Source organism: Abrus precatorius, unplaced genomic scaffold (genome assembly GCF_003935025.1).
Source record: "Abrus precatorius isolate BTA unplaced genomic scaffold, Abrus_2018 Scaffold6, whole genome shotgun sequence".
NCBI classification, from domain to species: Eukaryota; Viridiplantae; Streptophyta; class Magnoliopsida; order Fabales; family Fabaceae; genus Abrus; species Abrus precatorius.
Window position 1 is genome coordinate 5,100,147 of NW_020874406.1, and position 22,358 is coordinate 5,122,504.

The 22,358-nt window shown below is 34.2% G+C and overlaps 1 protein-coding gene across 2 annotated transcripts; it reads left to right on the forward strand.

The window, feature by feature from the left end:
- Positions 1-346: 346 nt before the first annotated feature.
- Positions 347-21,130, forward strand: LOC113869125 (putative clathrin assembly protein At2g01600). 2 transcript variants are annotated; one of them, XM_027505285.1, is made up of 16 exons: positions 347-662; positions 775-844; positions 967-1,064; positions 8,066-8,149; positions 12,259-12,397; positions 14,808-14,935; positions 16,983-17,075; positions 17,521-17,571; positions 18,231-18,296; positions 18,388-18,453; positions 18,528-18,608; positions 18,706-18,786; positions 18,946-19,110; positions 19,189-19,270; positions 19,361-19,482; positions 20,405-20,938. In XM_027505285.1, the coding sequence occupies exons 1-16, from the start codon at positions 567-569 to the stop codon at positions 20,747-20,749; spliced, it is 1,767 nt and encodes a 588-aa protein (XP_027361086.1). In that variant the 5' UTR covers positions 347-566; the 3' UTR covers positions 20,750-20,938. The 2 variants fall into 2 exon arrangements, with proteins under 2 accessions (XP_027361086.1, XP_027361087.1); XM_027505286.1 differs by lacking the exon at positions 8,066-8,149 and having other exon boundaries at positions 418-662; positions 20,405-21,130.
- The last annotated feature ends 1,228 nt before the right edge of the window (positions 21,131-22,358 follow it).

The window sequence follows — 22,358 nt, forward strand, 5'->3', positions numbered from 1 at the left end:
AAAAATATTTTCATTTGAGAATAAAAATTTAAATTTAAAATATAAAATAAGATAATTTCTATAGTATTTTGAAAATTAAAAGAGTATTTTATTTTTTTTGAAATAATTATAATGATTAATATTTTATTCAATATGTATAATAAATAGTAGGTTGATGATTTATCTTTAAAGAAATATAAATATTTTTAATTTTTAAATTATTTAAATAATTATAACCTTTAATTTAAAAAAAATATAAGATGTTTTTCTTACATGACCCGTAAAATAAATATAAAGGCAGATTATTAAAGTTTAAAATTACACGTAAGGATAGTTGTTAAATTGAAATGATTAAAATAATAACAATGACGAGGGGCACAGCTAAGCGCAGCCGCCAAACGCCATAAAAGTCATGAAATTCCATTCCGCTGTGGAAAGAACATTCCATTCATTCATACGTACATTCACACACCAACAAACCTTCGATCAAACCTCAAACTCCTTCATTTCTGTTTTTCTGCTCTCTCAATCCCACACAGAAGAAAGAAACACACCCACGTATACATAGAGAGAATCAAAGGCTTTCTATGAGTATGGGTACCCTTCAAAGTTGGAGAAAAGCCTACGGCGCCCTCAAAGACACCACCAAAGTGGGTCTCGCTCATGTCAACAGCGATTATGCGGTATCTCATTCCCATTCTCTAAACCTACCTATCCATTGTTTTATTCAATTCTTTTTAAAAAATTCGTTTATATATTTATTAATTTTTTGTTTAATCGGTTTCCTATTATTAGGATTTGGACGTTGCCGTAGTCAAAGCCACCAACCACGTCGAATGTCCTCCCAAGGAGAGACACCTTAGAAGTATGTGAAAGACAGTGTGTGGTTAATATTATTTATCTATTCGTAGATACGATCACACAACAAATTGCTCATTTATTTATTTTTTTAATGATAAAATTGCTTTGTTTATTTGTTCGATGTAGAAATTCTGTTTGCAACTTCTGCTGTACGGCCTAGAGCGGATGTTGCTTACTGCATTCATGCACTTGCACGTCGATTGGCGAAGACGCGAAACTGGACGGTACTTTTTTTTCTTTTTGTAATTTAATACTTGATGCATTTTTTTTAATTGAAAGTGAATGTATGGAATTTATATTTTTTGTTTGAGTGTTGGTTGTCTATGCTGATGTGTAAAATCTTATTACTTACGAGAATTTGAAATTATATGTATTGTAATTTAAAGTTGTTGTCAAAATTCCACGTTGCCTGTTAGAGACGTGGCTGTTAAAATATGGATTGAATGTGAATCTACTAATCTAATGCTTATTTTTTTTAAGTGAACCGTTGGAAATTATGCTGATGTATGAACCTTAATCACTTGTGAGAACAGGGTATTAGTTTCAGTATTCTGTTTGTATCAGTATTCTTGATGCTAGCTAGGTTACTGGGTGTTAGTATCGGTATTATGCTTGTGCAGTTCACAGTCGTGAATCTTTTTGGTACACTCAAATATGAGTTATAGCTTGCAAGATATTAAAAAGCTTGTAGATTGCAGTTCTCTCTCTTCCTCTTCTATTTTTTTTTTTTTTTGTTGAGTAACATCTAAGGGGATTTTATTTATTCTGATAAAAGAAATAATGAAGTGGGTCAGTCAGTTTAGTTTCGTGTCTGCTTGTCTGGAAGATTAGCTAGTGAGGTTATCCATGAGGATGTTTTAAGTGTTATGGGAAGATTCTGGATATCTTGATTCTATCTTAAAAAATGATGGGAATTGACAGAGATGCCATGCTTAGGATTCAAGCTGGGTGGATAAAATGAAGAAATGCATCAGGCATAACTTGTAAGTGTATGGAGCCCTATCAAAACTGAAAGGAAAATTTTACCAAACAACTATGAAGTTTGATGTTCTATGGTACTGAATGTTGGCCTGTAAAGTATTGACAGGTGCAAAACATAACAATAGTAAAGATGATAATGTTGTGATGGCTGCAACCTGCAAGGACATGTAAGAAAAGATAAGATCAAGAATTAATGTGTTAGGGAGAAAGTTGGTGTAGCACCTATTGAGGAGATGATGTAGATTTTCCTGAGGTGGTTAAGTCATGTTAGGAGAAGGCCAAGAGAGGCTATTGTCAAAAAAATTGGCTTTCTTTCCTTCATTCTATTCCTCTAAATAAATAATACACAATATTTACAACTATTAATGATCCTAATTCTTGATTTGTACAACTTAAATTAGGAATCCTAATTCCTAAATATATACAACTAATAGGCTGAATAATGTTCCTAATTTGTAATGGGAAATATACATGTAAATATGTAATAGAGCAGCAGATTGTTAGGGAAAATAATAATGGTCCAGCAGACTCCTTCTCTGACATTCCCCCTCAAATTGATGCGAGTGGTCAATGAGCATCAATTTGTTAGTGAGAAATTGATGCCAAGGATGAGGAACAACCTTGGTAAAAATATCCGCTAGCTAAGTTCTCAAGTAATGTGAGGAAGAGAGACAAGACAAGACAAGACAAGTATCAAGAGCCTCACGAATGGAATGACAATCCACTTCAATATGTTTGGTGTGTTCATGGAAGACTGAATTGGCAGCAATCTGTATGGTGCTAGTATTGTCAGCATAGAGAGGTATAGCCTTGGGTTGAGGGAAGCCAAGTTCAGCTAAAAGTCCACAAAGCCAAATATTTTCAGAGCAGGCTATAGACATACGTGACATTAAGACTCAGTGGAAGACTTAGATACCCAGGCCTTCTTTTTACTCTTCCAAGAGATGAGCACAAAACCTAGAAACATGCACCAACTTGTGATAGATCTTTGAGTATCTGGGCAGCTTGCCCAATCAGCATCATTATAACCCTCCAAATTAAGAGACCTCCCAGTAAGAAAGAACAACTCCTAATGAGAAGTACCTTTCAAGTAACGGATGATACAATGGACAACAGCTAGGTCAAGGTGGCCAGGGGTGTGCATAAATTGGCTAACTTGTTGGACTGCAAATGAGATGTCAAGACTTGTAATAGTCAAATAATTAAAACTATCCACTAACTGCTGATACAGCAAAGGATCAAGCAGAATTTCACCCTCATCACGGAGATATTTGACATTTACTTTGAGAGGAGTATCCACACGAGAAGCAGAGTGGAGACCAGCCAAAGAAATCAGAGCTTCAGCATACTTGTGTTGATGGAGAAAGAGACCTTTGGGTTGAGAATGAACCTCATGACCCAAAAAATAATAAAGATTGCCTAGATCCTTCACCTTCACTAGAAGCGTGAAGCTACTACTTAAGGTCTTGAATTCTTGTGAAATCTTTAAGATCAGGAGTAAGTGTTGAAAATCTAAGCCATCGTATCCCATGGTTTGGCTGGCAAGTGAAGTGAAAAACCAAGTCATGAAATACCCTACTGTTTCTTTTCAACAAGTAGTTCACAAAACCAAGCTTCCCAGTTGAATATAGTGACAAATTCTGCCAATGGACAAGATCCTTATTAATAGGGGTGGAAGAAGATTGAAGAAAACTTTTAGAGACCTTGATCTAAATAATTCTTCTGAAGTTTAGTTTTTTATTGAACACAATATCATTGTTTAATCCATGTAGATAACCCCCCTTGTTTGATAAGGGTTGGTTGTTTCAATAGCTGCTGTAATTTTTCTTTTTCTTTTTCTTTATTGACAAAGAAAGAATTTATTAAGAAAGAAGAGAGAGGGGTAAGAAATAAATACAACAGAGCAATATAACTGCAAATTGAGAACAGTGCCAAAGCCTTCTAACATCTTTAATGTCGCCAAATCCTCAAAGAATTTTTTTCTTTAGCAAAGACAAATATATGCTCCTTGAATTTTCGGTTTCAGAGAATTCATCTTTTCTGTGGTCGCAGTTGTAGTTTTCCTCTTTTACCACTAATAAAAATTATGCTATCATGAAAAAAGATATCGAACTGTACTAAAGTTACTAAAATGATGATGATATGATATCTTCCTTAGATAGAAGCGTGTAACGATGGTAACAAAAGCCATGAAGACATATCATTTATGACATTTTGTTTAATGGTCTTGAATTTCTCTTAAGGTATCCATTAAGTACATGCCCTCTAAAACATGCATGATTTTGGCACTAAAAGAATTATGAAGGCAATCTTATCCTACAAATGCTCAAATAGTAAATGACTATGCTTCAAATCCTGACTTTTCTGGCCAAAAACCTGTTTTGGAATATTCCAGTCTACTGTGCATCTTAGAACTCTGCTGACTGTTTGTCTACATCTTGAGGTATATTTAGTGAAAGTACTGAATATTGCATTCATATAAAAGATATTGAAATAATAAACTATATGAAAGGTATTGTTAGTCACATTGTCCTCAAGTAAGTAGTCTTATGTGAGCTAACAACATTGTTTTGAAAGAGATATTGTTGAGAAGGAAGAGGAACAAGAGATAAAGGATGAATCTGTGTGTCTAAGCTACATGGAAGAGTATATATTTATAATAAGAATCATTAATACAAGAATTAAATAAGAATATACAATTATTTAGTTACTATAATTACAAATATATAACCTTCCCTATGTATAACATTACTATAATTAGATATTTCTAACACTCTTCAAGCTAGAGCATATAAATTATATGTACTAAGCTTGTTGCATATAACTATTATGAGGACCTCTTAATGACTTGGTAATAACATTTGCTAATTGATCATTTAAACTAACAGGTTTAGTGTTGATGTTTCCAAAAAAGATTTTCTCTCTAATCAAATGACAATCTATTTCAATATGTTTGGTTCTTTTATAGAAGATTGGATTTGTGGCAATATGCAAGGGTGCTTGATTATTACAAATAAGTGTCATCTATATAACTTTCCCACGCCTTTGTTCTTTGTGCAACTGATTTAGGCTTTAGCCAAATAAATTCACAAGTGACTAAAGTCATGATCGATACTCTTCTTCACTAGACCTAACAACCACATTTTGTTTCTTGTTTTTTCAAGAAATCAAATTTCCATCAATAAAGATGAAATAATCAGATGTAGACCTTCTCTCACTAGGAGATCCTACCCTTGCATCTAAATACCCCATAACTTGAGTATGTTCTTTGCCTTCATATAAGAAATCTTTTCCTTGATCTCCTTCAATTTATTTGAGGATAGAATTACTATATCTCAATGTCCGTCATAAGGAGAGTTAGGGAACTAACTTACTATACTAATTGTAAAGGAGATGTTTGGACGAGTAATAGTTTGGTAGTTTAATTTTTAAATTAATCTTTTATACCTTTCTTGATTTGAAAGGGGCTTCCTTGACTCAGAATAAGTTTGGTATTTGTGTCTATATGAGCATCACAAGTTTATCCCCCATCAATTCTGTTCCTTCTAAGATATCCATCGCATACTTCCTTTGGGAAGTCAAAATACCACTTTTGGATTGTGTTACCTTAATTTTCACTAAGTATTTAAGTTTGTCAATATTTTTTGTTTGGAAGTAGTGACAAGATGCTGCTTTTTCCTATTCAATGTCGTGGTGATAATTTCCTGTAATGACAATGTTGTTGATGTACACAATCAAGTAAATAAAATCTATGGTTGAATGACGATAGAAAATCAAGTGCTCAACTTCATTTTGTTCCGAGTCATACCAAACTACTAAACCACCAGGTTAAACCTGTTAGACCATGCACTTAGGGACTATTTCAGACCATATAAGGAATTTTAGAGATGATAAACAAGTCTGGAAATAGAATTAGACATGCGGCCATGTGCCAGCAGTAGTGTGGCAAGGAGAAAGAAACCCAAAATAGATGATGGTGCACGTGGGCCCCATTTTCCACGACAATTTGGGGATAGGCTGATTTGGTGGCAGCACACTTGTTCAAGGGTTGGTTGCTAGAAAGATGTCAATAGAAAAGTTGTTGGAGATGCTGCTAAATGGGCGGCAAATAGTGACTAGAAATGAGAAGTCTGAAAATTGGATGTGAAGCACGATTTTCAAAAGAACACCAATGGGCTCACTAGGTGATCATGAATTAGGGTAAGGGTTGTCTGTTATTAGGTTCTAGATACCATGTTGAAAAGTAAGAGGAACGAGAGATATAGGATGAATTTGTAGGTCTAAACTACCTAGCAGAGTATATATTTATAATAAGAATCATTAATACATGAATTAAACAAGAATATATAGTTTCCTAATGATCATATTTACAAAGATATAGCCTTCCCTATTCACAACATTACTATAATTACCTATTTTTAACAAATATAATTATGAAGATTAGCTTTATGTTGACTTATACTTGAAGCTGAGATGGGAAACTTTGAGGTCTGGCTTAGATTCATTTTAGTAGTTGGAGATTGAGTCATCTAGATATGGCAATTATAGAGATCTAAGAGATGAGGAAGATAATGGGGATATAAGTAATGATGAGATACCATTCCAAAAGCTTCTATTGTATGTAGCCTAGGTGGCACTAAATGAAAGGAATTTTCTTTATATATGATTTAAATTGATCAGGGATAGACCCATAGACTGCTGTTCATGGTGGTGACCATACCAGACTACTCTTGCCATGGGTGGAACTAACATCTCGTCCTGAACTATACCTGGTCCCACCTTAGATTGCCACGATGTATGTCAGATTATCCACCTCAGTTTGAACTACGGGATTATCCTGACTTGTCCTGATCATGCTGGTGCCTTGCCTAAGGAAGTATTCCTTAACCCTATGCTAAGCTTAATGCATACCAACCCATTATGGTCCTAGTAGGTCCTAGATGTGTCTCATGATGTTGGGCTCAATTGGGTTTTCAGTAAAAATTGATTATTGAAAAATAAAAAATAATCAAATCTGTTAAAATTGATTTGCAAGTCATGTCTACCATCAATTTTCTCCTTCCACCCTGTATGGTCCTAGTAGGTCCTAGACCTGCCTCATGATGTTGGGCTTGATTGGGTTTTCAATAAAATTGATTCTTAAAAAATAAAAAAATAATGAAATCTGTTAAAATTGATTTGCAAGTTATCCACTATTGATTTTCTCCTTTCAACTCCATTGGGATGAGCCAATGTCAACACAAACAAGCTAGTCATGTGATGGCATGATGTCACTGAATAGGGATACCACCTAACTAAGATGCACCCGTTCCTATTAAATAGCAAGGGAAAAACCTCCCTTAGGTATGCAACTCTTCCTTACAATAAAACTAATAAAATCCTAACTCACATGAGCATTGGAGTGTCTCTTGCTGAAACACCTCTTGACACACCTTACCTGCGTTGTAGTTGTAAAGACCATTGCCTCAAAACAGCACATCCATCATCTGAGTCCATCAACATAAAATAAATCAATTTTGAATAAGGATTTGATGCCAATTGCTAGACTAATTGTTTGACAATGCTAGTTCTTTATGCTGTTAATGAAACCGTAATATTCTTTGAATTGTATTTAATTTATTCACTAGTTTATATATATCTCTTTTATGTTTATTATACTCCGAACGAAATTGAAATAGCAAAAATGTTGATTCTTTAATTTTTTATATAGCATGTTACCTTTTTGAAGGATCAAGAAGTAATCCAAAGTAAAGTCTTCCTTTTCATTTGTGCCATCTTGGATCTGTTGGAATTATGTAATTATAGTAATATTATAAATAGGAAAATTAGTATCTTTGTAATTATAGTAACCTTATTTTGTATCAATAGTTCCTATCACAAAATATATGTTCATCCTATTTCTTATTCGTATTTCTCAATATGGTATCAAGAGCCTGACAAGGAGGAAATCCTAATCCGTCCTTATCCTGTGGGCCCACTGCTCATAGGTGTATTTTTTTTTTTCTAGAAACTGGTCTCCAATTTCTGATTTTTTTCGACTGCCACTGTTTACACTTGGCGACTTTTCTGGCTGCTAATGTTCACACAATCTCAGGGTATTGATATTGTCCACCCTTTTCCCTCCCTCTCTATTGATAATGTTCTTTATGTTCCCAGATCTTTTTTTAACTTACTTTTCATTAGTCATCTCACTCGTTCCCTTGATTATATTATCTCTTTCACAAAAGATTCTGTTTACCTGCAGGATCGGAGTTCAGGGAGGATGATTAGCACCGAATGTGAGTCTCATGGTCTCTACCATTTAAATGCTTCTGCTCATGCTGGTTTGGTAATTGATTCATCTCTCCTTGTTCATGCTCAGTCAGGACATCCTAGTTTAACCAAATTACGACACTTAGTACCAAGTCTTTTCAAGTTATCTACTTTGTCCTGTAAGTCGTGTTAATTAGGAAAACATACTCGTCGTTCTTTTACTAATCCTGTCTATCGTCGTTCTACTTCTCCCTTTTCTTTAGTTCACACTAATGTATGGGGTCCAAGTTGTACTGTATCTACTTTAGGTTCAAAATATTTTATTACTTTTATTGGTGATTATTCTAAATATACTAGGTTATTTTTAATGAAAGATCGTTCCAAGTTATTTTCTATTTTTAAGACGTTCTTTTGTGAAATTAAAACTCAATTTGGTGTTCCAATTCATACTTTACAAAGTGATAATGCTTGAAAGTACTTATCTAATCAATTTCAGAATTTTATGGCTTCTAATGATATCCTTCATCAGACCACTTGTGCCCATAATCCACAACAAAATGGGGTTGCTAAACAAAAAGATAGACATCTTATTGAAATTGATCGTACTCTATTGTGTCATAATTAAGTTCCTCATCATTTTTGGAGTGATGCTGTTCTTACTGTATGTTACCATATTAATAGAATGCCATTTTCAATTCTTTAAAACCAAGTCCCACACTCTATCTTATACCCTCACCAGTCTTTTTACCCTTTACCCCCTCGTGTCTTTGGGTTCACCTGTTTTGTTCATGATCTTAGTCTCGGGCTTGATAAACTCTCACTACGCTCTCATAAATGTGTTTTTCTAGGTTACACTAGGTCTCAGAAAGGTTATAAGTGTTACTCTATAACTCTTCGTTGCTATTTAGTTTCGATTGATGTCACCTTTTTTAAATCTGTTCCTTTCTTTACACTCAGTCCTCTTGTTTTAGTCTGAGTCTTCTCCTTCCCCTCTTCTAAATTTTGTGCCTTTCTATGATGTTCCAATAGAACCATCTCATGCTTCTGCTACACCACCTCTTTCACGCCCTTTGCAGGTATATCACCGTTGCCAGCCCCTCTCTATACCGCCAATGTCTGCTGGTCTGACTTTTTACTCGCTTCCGGTGCCACTCACCACCTCTCCTTCGGGTTTGCCTCCTAAGAATGAACTTCTCATGGTTCTTCGTAAAGGTATATGCTCTACGCATAATCCCTCTCATTATGTTTCTTTGAGTTATCATCAGTTGTCCTCTTCTCATTATACTTGTTTGTTTTCCTTGTCCTTTGTTTCTATTCCTCAGTCCATAGGTTATGCTTTCTCACATTACAGTTGGAAACAAGCGATGATTGATAAAATATATACGGTCAAGGTTGGTCCTAATGGTAAGATTGATCTCCTTAAGGCCCGTTTAGTAGTTAAAGGTTATACATTGATATTTGGTTTGGACTACAACGACACTTTCTCCCTAGTAGCCAAATGACACCTGTCCGGCTACTCATACCTATGGCTGTTATTTTTCATTCGCCTTTTTTTCAGCTTGATATCAAGAATGCTTTCTTTCATAGTGATGTTGAAAAAGGAAGTCTATATGGAGAAACCTCCTGGATTTGTTGTTGGACTTGTCCCCTTAGTTTCATAGGATCTAACAAGTTGTATTTACTTAATTGTGTATGTAGATGACATTGTCATTACAGGAAGTGATCATCATGGTATTAAACAGATAAAGCAAAACCTTTGTCAGCATTTTAAAACAAAAGATTTTGGTAGACTTCGATACTTTTTCGAAATTAAGGTGGCATAATCCAAGAATTGTGTTGTGATTTTTCAAAGGAGGTATACAATGGATATCCTAGAGGAAACAAGATTGGTAGGGGTCAAAGCTATTGATACTCCTATGGATTCTAATACCAAACTTTTGCTAAGTCAGAGGAAGCCACTTTTAGATCTAGAAAGGTATAGGAGACTTGTTGGAAAACTAAACTATCTGACAGATTGCAGTTAGTGTGGTGAGTTATTTTCTTAACTCCTTGTGATGGACATTGGGATGCAGTAATCAACATTTTGAAATACATTAAAGGAGCTCCAGGAAAAGGCCTCTTATATGAAGACAAAGGGCATACTTAGATTGTGGGGTATTCAGATGCAGATTGGGCAAGATCACCTATTGATGGGAGGTATACATCTGACTATTGCATCCTTATTGGTGGAAATCTAGTTTCCTGAAAAAGCAAGAAGCAAAATGTAGTTACAAGGTCTAGTGCAGAAGCAAAGTATCAAGCTATGACTTTAGTTACTTGTGAACTTATATGGCTTAAACAACTACTCAGAGAATTGAGATTTGGAGAAACTAGAGAGATGACACTTATTTGTGATAATCAGACAGCTTTACATATTGCGTCAAATCTAGTTTTTCATGAGGGGACTAAACACATTGAGATAGATTATCACTTCCTTAGAGAAGATTTTATCTAGAGACATCATTACTAGCTTTTTAAATTCCCATGATCAATTGGTAGATGTCTATATCAAGTCTTTAAGAGGTCCTCGAATTAGTTATATATGCCACAAGCTTAGTGCATATGATTTATATGCTCCTGCTTGAGGGAGAGTGTTGGAATTATGTAATTATAATAATATTATAGATAGAAAAATTAGTATCTTCGTAATTATAGTAACTTCTTATTCTGTATCAATAGTTCCTATTATAAATATATATTCCAGTATGTAATCAAAACACATGGATTCATCCTATGTTTCTTGTTCTCTTTTCTCAATAGGATCCTAGTTACAATATTATGTGTCTTTTATGAGTAATCCCTCTAAAGCATGAAAACACCACTTTGGTGTTGTATCTGTATGCATTTATGAGACAAATACTTGTATGACACAATGCATACAACAATGAAGGTCAAAACAAAAGTGTTAAATTGTTGCTCAATAAACTAGAGTACAGCTATCTAGATGATAGAAATATCCATTTCTTTCATTTTCTTTTTGAAGTCCTCTTGTGAGCCCCCTTCTCTTCCCTGACAGAACGCCTCTATCCTTTGTTCCCCTTCCTTCACTTAAAGCTGCTTGTGCTATGAATCATCTTCCTAACAGTAGACAAATTAAAAGTAGTATACTGACTCAGCTATTGTACTATACTCTATACTATTCTGCTTGTGTTGTCCCTCAAATTGCACCAAACACACATGGAGTTTAATACTTCAATCAAATAATGAAATTGTCCTTCCAATGTAATTCATGGATCAATAACAAGTTCTTGATGGTTGAAGAAAATCAATTCAAATATATAGATTCATGATAAATAATGGAAGAGAAAAAGAAAGGAAAAATTAAACACAGTTGTAGAACTTCTATGATTTTATTCTGCATCTGGTCTTTATATCATTTACTGTCTTGGAGCTCTCTTGTTATTGTCCTCCAAATTTAATCTTGAATTCCTTCTATGGTAGCTCCCCCTTTTGTTATGTTAGATTGTTAAATTGGACATTTGGACCTAGTGTCTTGTTTCTTGTTTTTATTTGGTATTCAAATTCTTCTTAGATCTTCAATTCCTTTAATCTTGATAAGGATTTTAATCCCAATTAGAATCTTTTAGCTTTGGATAAATTCCCTTTTAAGCCTGTAAATAAAATTTGCCTGAATTGATCCATAATTGTGAAGATTACACTTGCAAAAATACACAAAGGAGAGGGAAGAGCTAAAGTACTAAAATCTAAATAAAACCTATCAAAGTCGAACAAAATCAAGTAAAGTTCTTAATAATTAAATCCTAATGTATCAAATTTTGCAAAACATCACTACTTCTTGCTAGGGTCATAAAAGTGATCAGCTTCTTTTTCCATGATTTAGTGAAACTCAAAATCAATTCAATATTGCATCAAATGGAATTATTGGAATATTTGTTGATTTTGCTGAAGGAGTTTTGAATTCTTAATATCTTAACACAGTATCTCATATTTCTTTTAGTGTTCCTGGGGTCAAGTGATGTGTAATTTGTATTTGGACCTGGTGCTCTGCATTATTATTCTTATGGATTTTTATTTTTTATCCTCTTACCATTTTTCAATTGCTACTTGCATGAATCTACTTATATAGCTTATAATTTTCTAATGGTTATGTGTGCTTATGCTTCACTTTCTTTTGTTTGTTAACAGGTGGCGTTGAAAACATTGATAGTCATTCATAGGTTATTGAGGGAGGGTGATCCTACTTTTAGGGAAGAACTTCTTAATTTCTCACTGAGAGGGCGCATACTCCAACTTTCTAATTTCAAAGATGATTCAAGCGCAATAGGTTAATTTTATGACTGTCTTTATATTTTTAGGTTTAACTAATCTATCGGTTCCTTTACTGTCTTGAATTTTTTTTATTGAGTCTATTATAAAGTTTGTAATTGGGTCCATAAAATATATAAAAGTTCTAAATAGGTCTGTTAGATACAAAATCATTCATGAGGCATCACCTAGTGTCTTTATAGACTGAAAAGTTAGTGGAATTTAGAAAATCTTATTTGGGCTTGTGACTTTCCGATGTCCTCTTTTTAACTTATTTCAATAAGCTTCATGGAGTGGTTATCAATATAAGTTCTTTTCAGCTTATATTAGTTAGCTTCACGGGTAATCTCTCATTTGATAAGAACTCATTGAATAAGTGCTTAATTAACTGTTGCTTGAGTGAAACAACCACAGGAAGGTAGCAAGCAGGGTTGAGGGGTAAATTTCATAAACTGGATTGTCTTGATAATGCAGAAAACTCAATAATAAACTTGACCCTGACTGCGACCTGCCAATAAAACCGAAGTTATCAAAGAAAATGTGACCCTAACCATGACTTGTTTGTAGAACCAACACTTCTAAAGTACCTAATCCAAGAACAAAGGAAATGCTCTCTCAATATGAGAAAAACATTCAGATTTCATTCAAATTGATGTGTCTTGTGAGGCTACAATGGTTCCTATTTATAGGCTAAGTGCAACCCCCTAAAATCAATTCAAAATTAATTTATGACTGTTACAAATTGGCTTACTGAATGCTAATTATCTTATGATTGCAAAATTGCATGTCTTGTAACTTCTAGCAAAGGCATAAATATGGCTTAGAAAATTCAAATGCTGTCTGAAAAATCAGCCATAAAAATTGATACGAAAGTTCCAAAGAAAATAGAAAATATGGACCTATTTATTGTTCGTTCAGGTCACAATAATTCATTAAATTGATAAATTGTGACCAACAAATGCATCTTAGACATTGGATTTGGGCTCTCAATTTTTGTCTTCAAGTTGGGCTCAAAATATCATCATTAAGTTGTGGAGAAGTGACCTAATTAGGTGCAGCCGTTAACAGAAGTTGATCCTCCTTTTTATCTCCATAATTTGGCCTTGCAATACTTGGTTCATTTTCTTTGTCTTCTCTCTTTTCATTGGGCCTCCAATTCCTTGTAAAGAGTCTTTTGTTGGGTTGGTTGTATCTCTATTAGACTAGGGAGGAAAAATTGAGTAGAGATGGTCAGAATATGGGGAGCATGCAGTCCCAATTGCGAGAAAAAGGATGTGTAAACCCTAACCAGTAACTGTCAGTGGAGAGATACGGCTAGAGAGAGATGGCTGATTGGACAGGGTGGGACCAGATATAGAAAAAGAAGACCGCATGTCAAGTGTGGCAACCATTCAAAAGATGAATGGATGCTCTCTCGTATGTGGCCGAAGGGAGATGTGTGGGTGCTTGGCTGGTGATCTAGAGGTGCATGTAGTAGGCCTTTGGAAGGTCTGACAGTGGCAGTGGTGAGGTGAAATCCCGTTGACAAAGGCCGGGCACCATTGATAGAAACATAGAAGACAGAAGGTGACTTTGGTGGAGGAAAATCAAGGGTTTTAGTGACTGGAATTTTTCAACAATTAAGAGGAAGCAACAGACAGTTGCCAAAGAGTGAGGCTGGGGGAAATAGAGTGTATGAGAGGGATCTAGGTAGTTGAATATCAACAGGACAGCTTACAAAGAATGGTACCACTCTGATACCTTGTTGAAAATATAGGGTTTAGGCAGGGAAGGAGGAAAAGAGAGAATAGATACTTTGAATAATATGATCTTGTGTTATTGATGTAATGCAAAATACAAAGTACTAATGCCCACAAATTCTATTCATATGCGATATCAATAATTTTTATACAATCAACATATTGTGAGATATTTTCTAGTTACTCTAACAAGCCTGATTGTTCTAATAGAAAGTACATGTGTAGAAGGTAGGGTGGGCCTGTGCATAGTCCACTTTTCAAGCCCAAATGGCTCTTAGGTGAGGTCGTGTGTTAGTTGTAAAATGATTCACGAGTCTTCATTTTATAGTTTGAGCGTTTGGGAAAGTTGATCGTTGACAAGTTCCTTATTTTTATTGTTAGAAATTTCTAATAGTAAGCTAGACATGAGGAAAATTTTCGAACTATAGGGATCCAATATATTTATAATTGGGTCGTCTAGTATTTAAATCGGTCCTCGGATGTAGCTTACTGTCAACAGTTCCGATTAGAAAGGGACCAGATTAGAAGTTTTCAAATGGTTTAAATATGTTTTTGGTCTTTACATTATTGTGATTGATAATGTGGCTGACTAAGAGGTGGCCACTTCTTAATCCCTTTTCAATTGTCATTTTTTTATTCTGGGTTGAAACTTGTAACAAGTGATCTTAGATTGATGTTTTTTGCTGGCAGCCTGGGATTGTTCTGCCTGGGTACGTACTTATGCATTATATTTGGAAGAAAGACTTGAATGTTTCCGGATTCTGAAGTATGATATTGAAGCTGAGCGTCTACCTAAGCCTGTTCCAGGGCAGGACAAGGTAATTTTTTTTCTCTCTTTCCACCTTCTCTCTCTCTCTCTCTCTCTGGGTAAAAGAAAAAATTTACTGCGATGAAGTGAACTGCAAGGTAACTTTGTCAAACTATGATTATATTTATATAAGTTAGCAGAATAATTAGTTATTTAGAGTTGGTTGGTTAGTTTGTTGGACTGGGCTGTTGGTGAGAACTTGTCACAGAATTGTAAATAAAAGACAGTATAAATAATAGAGAGGAAAAGAGAGAGAGCACAGAGATATAATAATTCAGTTGTGGGAGTGTTTCTTAGTCTATTGAACATCCACTGGAGTTATGCTGTCAATGTTGTCAAAATCACGTGTTGGAGCATTGAATCCCATGATTCATGCTTTTTCCATGCATGTAAACCCTTATTTTTTTGGTCTTTATGAAACCACCTATGCTTCTCCCAAATCGTTTACTTATTTCTACTTTTTCCCTAACATTCTCTTCTGAAAACACGAATGTATATGGGTCGTGGTTTTTTGCCTCTTCCATTCTGCTTGTGTTGCATTCTGCTTCATCCTTCTTTGTTTCTGCCTCTCCGCTTTTCCCTCTGTCAGTGTTGTGTTCCTCTGCAGCTCTGCATGTTGTGTTCTCCTTCTTTGTGTTGTGTAATGTGTGCTCTATTGCTGCGTCTCTTTCCTGTTGCTGTGTATTCTGTTTTTTGCTTTATAAAGATGGTAATGAGTGGTAACAACGGTACTGTTGGAAGTGTTAATGAGGCTGGTTTGAGTGTTACTGTTGGCAGTGTTTTTTGCTTTATGATCTGTTGTTTTTTGTGTTGGTAAAAACTTGTGACTTTATAACTTTTGAGTTGTGATTAAAGGGGCCTTCTGAATCTTTAGTTGAAGTTCAATTAACTGTTTGGAGTGATTTAAGAGATTTTTTTTTTATATATGTTATTTTTTATTCATATAGATATGCATTTAAATATAATTTTGCATTTTAGTTGACTCTTACAAGTCGCGTTATGATCCATCGATCCTACGATCCAAGACCCTCCTTCTGCTCCAACCTTGAAGCTCAATTTTGACAACTTTGATTGCTGTGTCATTTTACTGATTTGTTGATCTGCTTCCACATTGGGAGTAGGGCTGGAATTGGGTTTTTCTCTCCATAAAGATTTATTTTTCTTATCATTGGTACCAGTTTCTATCATCTGGTACTAGAGCTCTGATCTTGGAGCAGTGGATATCTAATTTTGAAGATGATTCCAAATTTTGAAAAGAAAGGAATACTAGAAAAGAGGTAATCGTGGGCTTGGTTTGCTGTGGAAGGTTGAGAGGTGCTTACGTGGTGGTACTGTTGAAAAGCAAGCAATCAAGATGCAATGTGGTGCAATTTTGTAATTTGTAAAGGCAGTACTCAAGAGGTTCCAACTTGAATATGTAGAAAAGTTTGTTATGTTACTGTTGTATGTTGTTGCTGACTGGCTAGATTTGCAGATGTCTGCCATAGCATAAAGCTTGGCCATCCTGGATATTATGGAAATTTATTTTATACTAAGTCCTCTGTTTTATTTCCTGTGCTTAACACTTAATTTGATTCATGAACCTTGATATTTGACTGCATGATTAGTCATTTGAGTTTGTTTCATTCGTGATTAAATGGATAATATTTTAATCGTAATATTGGTGGCATCGTTTGTGCAAGTGATGCAGGACAAGTTGGGCACTCAGCATAGAATATAAAATGGAAAGAGATGGAAATAATGTTTCCGCCTTTATCTTGTTGCCTTGTTTTATGTGAATGGTTTTTGGGTAAGATGGGGGGAGGGGGGCTATTCATGTAAAATAGAAAAATGAGGATTGAAAGAAGAGATTAGGTAGGGGACAAGAAAGGGAAATAAGAAAAGAGACATAATAACAGTAGTAATCAATCAGAAATTGAAAAGTTTTAATTATTGTAAGTGCTAAAACCCTCAGAAAGCCATCTTCAATTTACAGAAGTTCTCATAATTCTTGAAATGTGTCACTTTCATTGTGTTAACCTTTCATTAATAAGTTTTAATGCTTGTTTTCCAAGCAGGGGTACAGCAGGACCAGTGATTTAAATAGTGAGGAGCTATTGGAACAACTGCCTGCTTTGCAGCAGCTGCTCTATCGTCTTGTTGGTTGTCGGGTAATGTTCTGAAACTTAATGATTTTCATTATTTTTTTCTTTATTCTCTCAAATATAGTGTTTTGTTGGGGGGAGTTGGAGGGGAGGGGAGGGGTGGTATTTTTATATTTTTTTTCATGTTTGGTTCATATTTTCAAGGAAGAGGAGGGGAAGGAGCTAAAATCCCTCCTCACTCAACTTCAGCTCCCCTCCAAGAGTTGGGGGTGTGATTTGGTGGGGAGAGAAACTTTTAAACAAATTCGACAACCAGTTATCTTGCCTCTCCATTAAAATTCCTCTACTTCCCTCCTTTCATTTGAACCAAACAGTGCGTAAATACCACTTTATTTTACATCCTTACTCATTGATTTGGTTTAATTAATTTCACCGCATCACTATATTGTTTGCTGTATTAATATTATATATGTTTTTAAATGATCCTGACTGATTGTGATGCAATTTTCAGCCAGAAGGAGCAGCTTTTAGCAACTTTGTGATACAATATGCCCTGGCTCTGGTATGTACCGTGTCAAGCTATTCATTTAGAACTTTCAGATACACTGGAAAAAAATTTGGTTTGTACATATGTAAAAACATTTTCAAATGTGATATATTTGTAATAGATTTCTGTAAATGACCTTTAGCATAATGATGGGCAAAATTATTATAATACATTATTGTGCAGTTGGCTGAAACTTTATTGGTTGATCACTTGATCTTTTAAGTTGTGGAACACTTCCCCTTTTGTTTCTGTTTTCGTGGATTACAACTAGAAAAGTAAATTGTTGGGGTATGAAATTCAAGCACTGACAGGAAGAATAAAAACATATCTAAATTATTTACTGGTTCCTTGAAAGATGGTGGGACTGGTAACATCCTTTTCCATGTTGGGTCCTTGGTAATATCTGAATTAATTTTCAATTTTCAATCATCATTAAATACAGTGTTTTAGGAAAGGCCAGCAGTTATGGTGATGACCTGTTTGTAACCATCCTTCATTTGTAGTCATAAATACCCTTTAGCCTAACTGATCTCCTAAGTAGGTTTTATATACTCCTTTTCTTCTGTAACATTTGTTCGGTTGTATTGAAGTTATATTGTTCTCAGAATTTATTGTGTATTAGATGGCTTTTATATTGTTTGGGTTTGTTATTGATCGGGTTCTATGATCATTAGGTTCTAAAAGAGAGCTTTAAAGTTTATTGTGCTATTAATGACGGCATTATCAATCTTGTTGATAAGGTAAACTAACATATTTTCATCTATGCAATGAGTATCAAGTTTAAATAAATCTGTCCATATTGGTGAGTGATAATTATTGATTTCCTTGTAGTTTTTTGAGATGCCCAGACATGAAGCTATAAAAGCTCTTGATGTCTATAAACGTGCAGGTCAGCAGGTAATTAGTAGTTGGTCAATGGTTTTGTAATATATTTTCATGATGCTTGTATAGTGATGCCTAAGTTGTTGCAGGCGGGAAGTCTCTCTGATTTCTTTCAAATATGCAAAGGGTTGGAACTTGCTAGGAATTTTCAGTTTCCTGTTTTAAGAGAGGTATGACTTTGTTTTTGCTTTTTGCATCAATTCGATGTAACAAGTTCTTTGTTTCATTTTTAAAGTGTTCTCATTGTTTGCATTTTGATGTATTTAGCCTCCACAATCTTTTCTCATAACCATGGAAGACTACATAAAGGAGGCACCACGAGTGGTTACAGTTCCAAGTGAGCCATTGGTAAATACATAATTCATTTTGTTTATAAAAGCATAATTGTCATGATTTCTTTGTCATTTTGTATTTTGGTCTTGGTTGATATTAGCCAGACGACATTGTATTATTTTCCTTGGAAGTTTAGCTTTTGGATTAGGTTCTACTAATCTTCTTTATCAACAGTTGCAGTTGACTTACAGACCGGAAGAAGATGTTCCCACAATCGAAGACATAAAATTATCTGAAGAACAGGAGCCATCAGTTGCTGTTGATGATGATGTTATCTCAAATTCTGAACCTGCTCCTCTTCCTGCACCATCTCACAATTTTGAAACTAGAGACTTACTGGTAAAATTTTGATCCAAGGTTCAGTTATGTCAGATTATGTTTTTCTACAACTTTCCTCAGTCTTTGTTCTGGTTGCAGGGGTTGAATGACAGTACATCTAATGCGTCATTGATTGAAGAAAGAAATGCCCTTGCCCTAGCCATAGTCCCCACCGAAATTGGTGAGCGTTTGTTTCTAAGCTTCGTAAATTCTACATTTCAGCAATGTTTGGTAGAGGGTTTTTCTTATATGAATGTTTTGCTCATCTTAGGCACTACATCAGCTTTTGATTCTAGTGCTGTCCAGACCAAAGATTTTGATCCAACCGGTTGGGAGCTTGCGCTGGTCTCCACTCCAAGTGCCAACATTTCGGCAGTCAATGAGAGACAATTGGTAGGTCTTCTGGACATTTATAATGCGTGTTTAGTTTAGCTTGTATATTATTTTTTACTAGTTCCCTAAGAAAGCTTTTAGTAAAAAGCAATTATTTCTCAGAAATAATCAGTTACCAAATATGGGCCTGGTATTATTTGACATCTGTAAAATCAAAGTTGTGCATTTCATGACCAATCACTAAATTCAGTTTGATTAAAAAGCTGATGTCATAGAACACACTCAGGAAGTTTTGTATCATTAAAAAATTAATTGATATTTTATTATTAGTTTGCAAGATTAATGCATTGTATGATATTAAAATGTTTTAACTTTCGAATTTTATGCTGCTGAATATTCAGATTTTCAAAAAATCTGGCTTTCATGATTTATCTGCTTAGTAGTGTCTCATTTCAACAGTTTGGATAATTGAAAATGACATCTCCAAGAAATTATTTGCTTTGGGGTCACATTATGAAGCATTACCCAAGTGTAATGTACACTGCATGTGTAGGATTTGGAGTGAATGTACTGTTTTACAAGGCATAAATACGCATTACACGCAAGAATAAAGAAATATTTTTTTTTTTTTATCAATGCTATCTATGTTTGTTAGATATGCCTTAATCTTTTATTGTGTAACATCATTTTATCAGGTGACATGATTTTGTGTGTTAAGGTCCTAGTATTACACCCATTTGTTATTATCATGTCATATTGATAATTAAACCCATTTGTTATTTCAAGTGACTTGCCCTTGTTTTCTTTCCGTTTGGACCTCAATTAGCACTTACTAGTTTATGGTTATTCACATTCTAGATTGTTTAATAAATCAGAAGTTAATTGTTTGGTTATTCACGTAATATATTTTTTTATAAAATTATGAGTAACCTTTATCACTTTGTTTCAAGTTGTGTTTATCTTTTTTCTCATTGAATATCAGGCTGGTGGATTGGATTCTCTCACGCTAAACAGCTTATACGATGAAGGAGCATATAGATCTGCACAGCAACCAGTATATGGAGTACCAGCCCCAAATCCATTTGAAGTGCAGGATCCATTTGCTATATCAAGTAGCATCCCTCCCCCACAACACTTACAAATGGCAGCAATGGCTCAACCGCAAGTTAATCCATTCGGTCCATACCAACCATATCAGCCACAACAGCAGCACATGTTCATGAACCCAACAAATCCCTTCGGGGATACAGGATTCGGGGCGTTTCCTGTGAATCCCATTTCACACCCACATAATAACAATCCATTTGGAAGCAATGGCTTGTTATAGGAAACCTATCTGGAGACAATCTATTTTGATGAACCAAGCTGGTTTTTGTTGCTAGATAGATCATTTCTGGAATGTGCCATATAGGAACACCATTTTATAATATTTACATATACAGAATGGTGGGATTCTATTTTTTCTCTGAATATATCTCCACTCCCAAATTCGTATATGCATATATTACACAATGTTCACACATATATAGCACTTGAATAATGTGCCATGTCACCGACAGTGGCCACGAAAGAATCTCCTTTTTACATTTTTGTCGGGTACTAGAAAATTGAAGTGGAGCAATGTGGGCTAATAATAAACATTTGAACCCCGTTATGGATGTATCGTCTGTTAAATTTGATGATTGTCATGAAGTCTCCTGATAGTTCTGCACTCTATTGAGCATGTTTTTGCCATTCTCCTGGTTAGATATAGCAGTTTTACTAGGAGAAACTGAGAAAGTCGTAGATATTTACGAAATACGCTGGTTGGAAGAGACACAAGAGATTTGGCCCACAACTTGAAAGCTATTGGTTTTGCGAGTATTAGTCACTAGATGAGTATTTAATTTCGAATCAGTGAAGAAATATAGCTGATCATTGACTTCACTGCCTGTACTAGCGAATGTAAGCAAATAAAAGTTTTGAACGTACTCCCTTCCATCCGAACTCTTTTATAAGAACTTTTTAAATAAATTGCATATTAAAAATAATTATTGTATTAAAATAAAAAAATATTAATTAAATATTTCAAGCTTTCTCTTAGATAAAGTTAAATTCTGTTATTATATTATGATTTGTCTAATATTGCACGTAATAAGAATCTATATTTAAGTATATCTGTACTATAAATTATAACATTTAATAATATTATGGCATTCGATTATATTAAATTTTATAATTTTTAAATAAAACTTATTATATATATATATAATCTTTTATATTTTTATTGCAAATTAGTTCTCAATGTAAAGTAAAGAAAGTTAAACCTAACTTATTAACTACATATTATTTATTTTTTAATATTTATTAAAATTTTAAATTAATTTTTTATTTGTAGTATTCTTTTGTTGAAATATTCTTTCTACAAATAAAAATATTTTTTTTTTCAAATTAACATATATATTTTTAGTATTAACAAGTAACATTATTTTAATAATAATTAAATTATGATCTAGTTTAAATTTTGAGTCCCAGTTAATATAATTGTGTTAAATACTTGAATTAAGAGTTTTGTCACTTATAGTTGTCTTACCTAGTGTTTTAAGATGAAATTTAATAGAAATGATTAAAGGACTCGAAAGTTTAAGAAGTATAAAGAAAGAAGAAAGATTGAGTAAGAAAGTGATTATAAAGTATTATTGAATGAAAGTGTTTGTAGGTTTGATGCTATCATTACATGACAATCCTATTTATAACCAACATCATAAATACAAATAAAACTTATATTTATTGCACAAGTACAAAGTAAGAGCACTCTTCGTAAGAAAGGAGCAATGTTTTTTAAGCTTTAACTAAAACATGTTACAAAAACAGACATTCCTCATTGGCCATATTGCTAGAACTAGTGCATTGACTTTTGTAGAAGGTTGTGCACTCTCATCAGTCATAGAAATCTT